At 34.9% G+C, this 9,957-nt stretch overlaps 1 protein-coding gene across 1 annotated transcript; it reads right to left on the reverse strand.

Annotated features, from left to right (window-relative positions):
* Positions 1-1,791: 1,791 nt before the first annotated feature.
* Positions 1,792-5,175, reverse strand: LOC110889114 (probable glucan 1,3-beta-glucosidase A). The gene is made up of 6 exons (XM_022136620.2): positions 5,018-5,175; positions 4,791-4,910; positions 4,155-4,352; positions 3,908-4,066; positions 3,594-3,763; positions 1,792-2,671 (listed from the first exon to the last, which is right to left on the reverse strand). Exons 1-6 carry the CDS (start codon positions 5,108-5,110, stop codon positions 1,978-1,980), a joined length of 1,434 nt encoding a protein of 477 aa, XP_021992312.1. The 5' UTR covers positions 5,111-5,175; the 3' UTR covers positions 1,792-1,977.
* Positions 5,176-9,957: the final 4,782 nt, after the last annotated feature.

Raw genomic sequence — 9,957 nt, forward strand, 5'->3', positions numbered from 1 at the left:
AATGACAAATTTGTAAAAGATGAAAAGTATAAAGGACCAAAGTTGAAAGTGGAAAATTATCCGCGTTAGAGTGAAAACTAGAGGGGTTGAAAAACTAAAACTAAAAGATGAAATTAAATGGTTTAAAAGTAAAAAAAAAACAAAAGAAAGAAAGAAAGAAAGAAATAGCATGGATATAAGAAATGCATGTGTATAAGATTTGATGTATAGTTGGATATGTAGCAAGAAAATGATACATTGATACATTATGAACTTGTAAACCAAGCTTAAGAAAGAAAGAAATAGCATGGATATAAGAAATGCATGTATAGGTATATATGGATATAAGATTTGATGTATAGTTGGATATGTAGCAAGAAAATGATGCATTATGAACTTGTAAACCAAGCTTAATTGATTGTAAAAAATTGAATAGTACTTTTACCTCACAAACCAAATTTGATGATTAATATAGGGTAAATAGAACGTTCAAAATCATTACTTTTAGGGGGTTGGATATGAATGCTCTCACAAGTCACAACCATTTCTCCATCTCTATCTCTATAATTACACCACCTTTTTTCTCTTCTCTTTAATTAAATATACCTATCATTATATTTTCTTTTCGTTCACTCACAATCACTTTCAAAATATATTTAAACAATAATAGAGGGTTAACAATGTCTTACCAAATTTACTAATAAACAATAACATTTTCTCTCTCTTCAGTCACAACCACTTCATACAATATAAAGAACTCACTCACATAAATATAGAGAATCGAATGTGAATGCTCTTTGAGCCTCATATTCAACCCTCTATATTTTATTGTCAGTATATACAATCGAGAAAAAAAGATTAAGTGTTTTTGAGTGAGATGGAGGTACAGATGGAGAGTCGGATGTGAGAAGTTTTTGAAAAATTAGTAAAATATAGAGAAAAATATGTTTTATACTTGAATTATAAAGATGGAGGCTTCAATGTAAATGCTCTAAGTTCGCGACCGAAAAATTATTGTTCTCTTATCATGCAAGTTGTTTTCGGTAGGGCACTAACAGGCACATGGGTGTTGATTATTAACTCACAAATGTCCAACCATGGCGCCATGCTCCCTAGTCTCCCAACTTGCATTCCAACTTGAATCACTTTTTGTTGAATTATTCCCCACTAACTAAAATATTACCATTCTATTATATATTTTTCCTACACTTGTGTATTTGCACTATTCCTAAATTTTTATTCTTGTTTTACTTTTTGTTCTAAATTTTGCGAGTTACCACAACTCAATGTGTGTTTGTGGTTTAATGTTTTTACGTTTCGTTTTAAATTTTGCGAGTTAACATGACGCAACGAATATGTACGTGTGATTCAAGATTTTTACGTTGTCTATTTTTTCTCGTTTATAATAATTAATAAATATGTTTGGGTTTATAATTCAAATTTGGTAATTATCATTTAATAATAATAATAATAATAATTAATTTGAATTCTGTAATTATCCAATACTAATTCAAATTGGTTACATCAACCAATGTTTTTTGCTATAAAGCGTGGAAATTCTTTTTTATTTACGTTTTGGTATAAATTTTGCGGTTTAACGTTTTTACATTCATTTTTTTATTCAGGTCTCGCCGCAAAAAAATAAATGTGTAAAACACTTTTAACATTTTACATAACTAATTACTAATATCCTTATGTGCAACTAACTATCAATAGGTGGTGGTTCATTCGCAAATGCAAAGTTTTTAAATACGATGAGAGGGGGTGATTTTGGGTTCAATGATAATTTTTGTTGAATTAACTAAACAACAATAACCGGAATTGATTGCTTTTATTATGATCAACATATGCTTATATAGCATTACAAAATAAAAGAAGTAAACTCTTAACATAAACCTTTTTCTTGCATCTTAACTTATAGTAATATTCCATAGTCAACCCCATAGACTTTATAATTCAAACGGTTGCGCAACTTCTTCATCAAATTTCGATGAACCTCTAAAGGCTAATATAGCCATTTGTTATCATCCACTCCATACTCCAATGGTCATACACATGTTTTAGTGACCAATAAGCCCACCCAAAGCTTGCACCTCCAAACACTTCTAGTTGAGCCTTTGAAAACCTCTGGAAATCTTCTTTAGTAGTAGTAGATGCTTTTACATTCCACTCGGCCACCCATTCGCCTACAAAAGTCAGCGGTCCATTTGACGTCGTGATGGCTTGTAGCTCATTAGCACGGTCTGTTTTGATGAAATCAATGTTTTGTTGGACGGTCATGTTATCGAAAATGCTAGAAAATAGATTGTAGTAATGAACATCAATAACCACATTCGTCTTTCCACTCGCAACTGGAAGGAGTTCTTTTGAATCACCGTTAATCCGGTTTGATAGAATCACAAAGACATTGGGAGCATGACTTCGTATAGCTTTATAACCAGCTTCATAATACTTGGTCAAGACGCTTAGTGAAACCCCGGATGCATTAGGTTCGTTTATGAGCTCAATTGCATATAAGCTAGCATTGTTCGCGTACCTAGCCGCAAAGAACTCAATGATATTAACGGTTTCTTGTATAGTTTCTTCTGTTTGGCCCCATTGGATAGAACCATCCCAAGAAGAGCTATGCTCGTAACCATTTTGAGAACCAGGAGCGGCATGCAGATCTAGTATTACCTTTAACTTGTATTTCCTATGCACACAAATGGATAAACATTTGTTATATCGTTTTCACTAACAAGTATATGATGTATGCGTGTGTATGTTAGAAGGGTGTCCGTGTGATGTAGTGGGGTATACAGGCACACGCATCACGTAAAATGTTTATTTTTGTCAAAAAAAAAAAATGCTCGTTTTTATGGTGTAATTTTTTTTAAAAAACATTAACATATAAAAAAGTTACGGCGAATCAAAAGTCACCGGGGAAAGTCGGTTCAAAACTCAACAATATGTTTAAATGATTGCATCATATGCTTTAAAAATTGAAATTATTAAACCTTTTTAAAATTATATTTTTTTTCTCCTTATATGTATTATAATTTTTTTAGATTTATATTTAATTATAACTAGAAGCCTAAAAATATTATTTTTGTTTGCATGAAATTACATTTATGTTAACAAAAAAATTCACGGTTAATTAAGAAATGTTTTTTTACACCTACAAAAAATTTATTTGTTCATGTGTTTTTCTACAAACATGTAATCGATCTTAACATGTCTATTTTTCACTATTAATTGTCATTACAAGTTCTAGTTAAGATTAAATCTACAATTTGAATTTTCTTATTCATAAAAAAAGTTCTCTAGCGGGAGCTCCCAAACATCTCTCACTGTTCATTGTGGGACTTGAACTCTCGATCTCAAGGGAGAGACACTAAGTTGTAATGGCGGAGCTAGCCCAAAAATTCAGGGGTATCTTAAAAAAAATTGGGGTTAAGGGTATCATTTGTATAAAAAAATAAAAATTTTACACCACGTAGACAGAATTAAAGAATATTTACCCCTCCTTATACACTGCATCCGCCACAGCTAAGTTGCACACCTCAATACTACTAAGATCAAAGGCCATTTGGTATCAAGAAATACATACTTTAAACAAAGAAACATGTGCATACCCTGCCCACAAGAAGGCCTTATCAAGGTATTGTAGAGATCCTCCTACATAAGGCTCCGGAGGTGCTGGATCACTAGCGGTCCACCATCCTACCGGAATTCTCACCGCGTTTAATCCATGTGTTGCTATGAATTCGAAATCTTTTTCTACTATGAATGTATCCCAGTGATCCTGAATCATATTTGAAACAAACAGCAAAATAAAATCAATATTTGACATTTTATTTTAAGTAACCAACCAATTTTAAAAGAAAACTTTTTTTTTTTTACAAAATTTTCTTCATCACCAGGGCAAATTACATAAAGAAAACATTACTTTCATGATTTGTGGTGCTTTTAAACGACCGTGACCATTAGTCACTTGGTACTCTCCTTCTAATCTTTGGATTCTTATCATCTCAAAAACCGAAGGATCATCGTCTCGCCATGGCCCGTATCCATTTGAATCAGCAGTCACAAGATTTTCAGTTTTTGCCTACAATTGTTCATATAAAGTATAAACCACATCAATACTAAAGTCAGTAAAGCTTTCATTATGTATAAAATCAACCATTTAAGAGAACCTGCAAGTACAATCCGTTTGGTGCTTTAATCCGGACACGAATACGGTTCGGATCATCGGATTTCATAACAATATCAAAAACACCTGATGTTTGATGATCATTTGATATTGCCACCAAATTGATCCCGGTTGAGTCAAGTCCTAGAAACTGCTTGTTAAACACCCGTATGTGAAATTTGTTCTCATCAATCCTCCACAACTATTTAACCAACAAAAAACCATCTTCAGTCAACATTACTAGAAATTTGGCATTTTCTAACAAGCTTTTCCGTTACAATTGCGTAGCAAATTCAGGTTTGCTACCCATTTGCAACAAAACCTTGATGTTGGAAAAAGCCCCGTTGAAAACTATTTGCTATGCATTTACTACGCAATCTTTAACGCATTTACGACAAAAATATGGTGTCGGAAATTTGTGTCGAATTTTCAACGCAATTTCAGTTTAATTAGAGCTTTAAAGTTTTGCAACGCACTTGTGACGCTTTTTTTTTTTTCTGTCAAAAATGCGTTGCAAATATGTCCGAATTTGTAACGCATTTTTTTGCGTTGGAAATTTTCGTAACAAATTAACATTTTTCTAGTCGTGAACTACATTTTAAGTCGCTAAAGAATGGTAACCACTGAATGATCATATTACCGTAAACGTTTCCCAGCCGGAAGCAGATTCACGGTTTGCAACAATGTTTGTACCTCCACCATTCTCTGCAGCTAGGAATTTCCCGGTTTTTTTCGATCTAAACTGAAGTGTAGTTCCATCCTAGTGATGATCAATTCATAATTAAGGTTATTAACAAGTAACAACAATTGAACATGAAAAAAAGAATAGCAAAATGAATAACACATAAACTGGAATCAATAACAAACCAAGAAATCTTTGTTTGGGATGGAATCAAAGAGAGAAGGTTTCATCCAGCCTTCGGTGACTAGCCACCCCCCAAGATTAACCGCTTTGATCATCTTTCTGTTTATGTTCAACGTTCTTCAGTAGCTTGAATGCCGTTTAATCAAAGGGCTGGTGTGTATTTATACATACATATTTTCAATTTTAAACAAGGAAAATGTTAAATAAAACATTACAATAATCCATGTTGATGTATATGAAAAAGTAGCGTATACTTCTCCACATCATATCTAGTTCCACTTGCATTTCTAAGATATCCACATCTACCACTTGCATTTCTAAGATATTATATTCTTGTTAACTATTTTTTCTGAAAAAAAAGTACTAGGATGATCTGGATGGTATGTTTAAATTTGGGATTGGTTCATACACTTCATAAATGTAACACCAATGATCCCTTGTATGGATAGAGATATATATTAGGTGAGTGTGAAATGAGCAAGAGGATTGAACATTTAAAAATACAAGTTGAAATACTAACGCCCACCTTTTTTTGGTTTGAAAGATAAAACCATATACATATGTAATAAAATATGTATATACCACATGTGTATTCCTCTTGAAAAATATTAGACTAATGATAAACATAATTCTTATATTTAATTAGGATATATGTATTATTTATGTGATTATATATGTGTGTATGTAACAGTATAACTCGAGGAGGGAATGGGCATGACGGTTGGTTGAACTCGTTTCGAATGGCGGTTATTCCCGCCAAATTCATCCAACTTCATAACTGTTTTTCTCCCTCATGTATATATGTTTGGTTGCCGACAACTTTATCGGTACCAAGACAATTAACTGTCCAAATTGTCCTCTCAAATTCGTCATCACACACCAATACCAATTCATTATCAATTCGCTGTTAATATGGAACCAAATCACTGTGATGTTTCCGCTGCAAATCAACTCGAAGGTTATCATGGTGGTATCAGAGCGCCAGGTTATTATAATCTAAGGGCAACCTCTACAACATTACCATGTCAACATTGTTCACACGAAAGACGGGAACGAAAGTGGCTGATGAAGCGATGTTACTACTGTAACAATCCAGGCCACCAAATTTCAAACTGCAAGAAGAAGGAAGACGATGAAGAATCTCAACTAATACGTCTCGCTATAAACACTGGGACACAACAACAATATGACGAAGATGAAGATCACAGAAATGGTCAGAAATCAGAGTATCTCGTGGTCAGAACCGATGGAGGTTTTTGGTCGGAAATGTGGTATGTAAGCAAAACTTTGAAACACCATTTTTCTGGAAATCTAGATATGTTTAAGCGTATTAAATGCATGAACGATGTTGAAACAAAAACTGGTGAAAATCAGTTTTATTTCATAAGGGGTATAGGAGTTGTAGATATTGTTTCAGGGGCGGAGAAGATCCGTGTTCAAAGTGTATTTTATACACAAGATATAGATAGAAATGTTTTAAGTTTTGATCAGTTAATTACACAAGGATTTACGGTGAAATTCACCGGAGATAAGTGCAAACTGTTCCCAACTTTTAGTGTTCCCCTAAACAATAACATAAGTATGATTTCTGGGATGACAAAGGAAGAGGAGATGAGTGTTGCAGAAAAACAGAAAATGATGAATAAGGAATCTGAATTTATGATGTTTAAAACAAATTTCCTGAATGATTACTTCGAAAAACTGGATATATCATCTAACGAACCAGATTGGAACGTGATGATACTTCAGACAATGAGATTCAAGGATTTTTTAGATTGTAAAGTGTTACTCGACATGATGGATGATGATGAATATGTCGGAAAGTATAAGTTTATACTGCAAACGAAGTTTGATGAGATGGTGGAGTGGTTTATAACGAAGAAATTAGGAGTGACAACAAGGCCAATTCCGGCTTATGCCTCAAACAATCGCAAAGTGTGTTTGTTAGACCTATATCTGATAACAGAAAGAGAAGGAGGGCATCGAATAGTGAGCGAAAATAATTTGTGGCCAAAGGTGGCCAAAGATATAGGTTTTGAGTGCAATGATGGGGAACTAATGCGTTTAATGTACGCAATGTACTTGGATGTTCTTGTCTATTACCACAAATTCAAGGTCATTCAATCAAATGTGTATGATAAAGAAGCAACAGAAGGAAATGAAGTGCTGGGAAGAAAGATGGATCCAAGATGCAGCCGAAGTGAAGGAGATCATGCTGAACATGAAGCAGATCAGGCTGAGAAGAATGAAGCAAGACAAGATGTTGCTGTTAATCAATCGGAGCACTATGCACTCTTTACTGACAATGGATGGCATAAGATCAAGAGGATGAATACAAGAAGGAAGTTTGATTTCAACAGGGCAAGAGCTGCAATGGATGATGCTAATGAAAGTGTTCTTAAATACTCTCGCAAACAGAATCATGTTTAGGGGAGAGTATTAGACTAATGATAAACATAATTCTTATATTTAATTAGGATATATGTATTATTTATGTGATTATATATGTGTGTGTGTAACATTATAACTCGAGGAGGGAATGGGCATGACGGTTGGTTAAACTCGTTTCGAATGGCGGTTATTCCCGCCAAATTCATCCAACTTCAAAACTGTTTTTCTCCCTCATGTATATATGTTTGGTTGCCGATAAATTTATCGGTACCAAGACAATTAACTGTCCAAATTGTCCTCTCAAATTCGTCATCACACACCAATACCAATTCATTATCAATTCGCTGTTAATTGGAACCAAATCACTGTGATGTTTCCGTTGCAAATCAATTCGAAGGTTATCAAAAAATATACATACACCAAATGTGTATTCCTCTTTAAAAATATATTTATACGTACTATATACGATGGTCGCAAAAGTCGCTAGGCGCTCCCAAGATAGAGTGTTGCTAAGTAATTCAAACTTTAAGGGCCTTTTTGCAATATAGATGATTTTGTTTTGTTCACGTGCATGGTTGAATAAGTACTGCAGAGCACCATTTGAGTCAGTTTTTGTAATCCAACAGTGGTATCAGAGCATAGCTTATCATTCAGTCTCCTGTTCGTAAATCATGTCTGATAAACCTATGTCTCAAAACCCTAACCAAGTAATCCTTGTATTCAAAGGCGAGGGATATGAATTCTGGAGCATACGGATGCGAACTATTCTCAGATCCCAGGAGGAGATTTGGGAAATAGTGGAAAATGGCATTCAGGTGAGGGGATATCAAGAGAGGCAACGTGAGTCCAGAACGAAGGATGCGAGAGTTATGGCTATGATTCAACAAGGAGTTCATGATTCCTTGTTCTCTTGCATTGCAGGTGTACACCTGCGAATGATATATGGGATATTTTAAGGGTTGAATTCCAAGGTGATACTCAAGTTCAAGCTCTCAAACTACAAGGCCTTAGGTGACACTTTGAGAATCTGATGAAGGGAGAATCTGATCTCAAACTACAAGGCCTTAGGTGAGACTTTGAGAATCTGATGAAGGGAGAATCTGAGCAAATTAGTGACTATTTCTCCCGTGTTATAGGTATAGCCAGCCAAAGGTGATCATATGATGAAGCTCTGGAAGATAAGAAAGTGGTAGAAAAGATACTCAGGAACTTGTCCTCCAAATTTGATTATGTGGTTCCATCTATAGAAGTAGCCTCTGATTTAGCTACTTTGACTAATAAGCAAAGACCTTGCAAGCATTCTCTAGTCCCAAGAAGACAGTCTATGAAGGTTCTAGTAGTGGTTCATGAGGACGTGGGAGAAGTATTATGACATCTGTGGCAAAATCAGGTAAACCCTAATTGATAATTACGGCTTACATGACTAACAGAACAACACTGATCGTGCCTCGGACGAATCTGAGGGCACGTTATAGTTAACATATGAATGCTAGTAATTAATAGGGTGATATTGGGGCCTTAGAATGCAGAAAACCAGCTAAACGGAAGGATTTCCAGTTAACAGTACATTAACAATTTAAACTTGAACGAACATGCCGTAAACGATCCTATGGGTATGGAATTACATAAACATGGTACCTAGACAATAACATAAGGATTTTGTGGCCCTAGGATGTAGCAAGCACGCTAAATGAAACAGTTCCCAGTCAACAAAACATCTTCGATTTTAACGCGCATCATAGCACCCAAACATGCATTGTATCATCCGTCAAGTCTAAAAACACTTATAATACATTAATATAATATATTTTAAGTAAATATGTCAAAGCGTTCTGGTTTTCGTTAACATTGGGTTAGTTTTTTAATTACGAAAAACCGCGCGACGAATGCTTCTTTTGCTATTTAGGGGGGGGGTGTTTGGGGCGTTTAAGACCCGATGACGAACTTAACCCTAAATATTCAGTTAATACTTATCAAAGCACTTGGCACCTCCTTGAGTCCGAACGACCAACCCCCACCCTTTATAAAATCCTTTCTTCCACTTTAAGCAATTCATTTCATCTTTAAATCCTTACACACTTCTGCTCCATCAAATAACCATCTATATTCAGCCGTAAGTTGAGGTTTACAAGTGTTTTTGATTATGTTTTGATGGTATACAAGCTAGGTATTAATTTAAAATTGAGTAAACTGCCATTTTGGTCCCTGTGGTTTGGGCATTTTTACCATTTTAGTCCAAATCTCAAACTTTTTACATCTGGGTCCCTGTGGTTTGCATTTTGTTGCCATTTTAGTCCAAATTTTAAATTTGGCCAGATTCCTTAACTTAAACCCCCTATTTTGTCTTTATCCTCAGGGGTATTTTGGTCATTTAGATTTATTATAACTCAAATTTAATAAATAATAATGTCACTGCCAGAACAACAATAATACCACTGCCAGAACAACAACAAGCACCACCACACCTCCACCACCACCACCACCCCCACCACCACCATCCCACTGCCGCCAACACCACCATCCCACTGCCACCAACCCTCCCAAACCCAAA

The sequence above is a fragment of the Helianthus annuus genome, chromosome 11 (assembly GCF_002127325.2).
Source record: "Helianthus annuus cultivar XRQ/B chromosome 11, HanXRQr2.0-SUNRISE, whole genome shotgun sequence".
Classification (NCBI taxonomy): domain Eukaryota; kingdom Viridiplantae; phylum Streptophyta; class Magnoliopsida; order Asterales; family Asteraceae; genus Helianthus; species Helianthus annuus.

Coding starts and splice junctions, on each gene's coding strand:
- LOC110889114 (XM_022136620.2), bottom strand. CDS start 5,110: ATGATCAAAGCGGTTAATCTTGGGGGGTGGCTAGTCACCGAAGGCTGG. Junction 3,764..3,907: donor AAGCACCACAAATCATGAAA/GTAATGTTTTCT, acceptor AATATGATTCAG/GATCACTGGGATACATTCAT. Junction 2,672..3,593: donor AAGGCCTTCTTGTGGGCAGG/GTATGCACATGT, acceptor TTGTGTGCATAG/GAAATACAAGTTAAAGGTAA.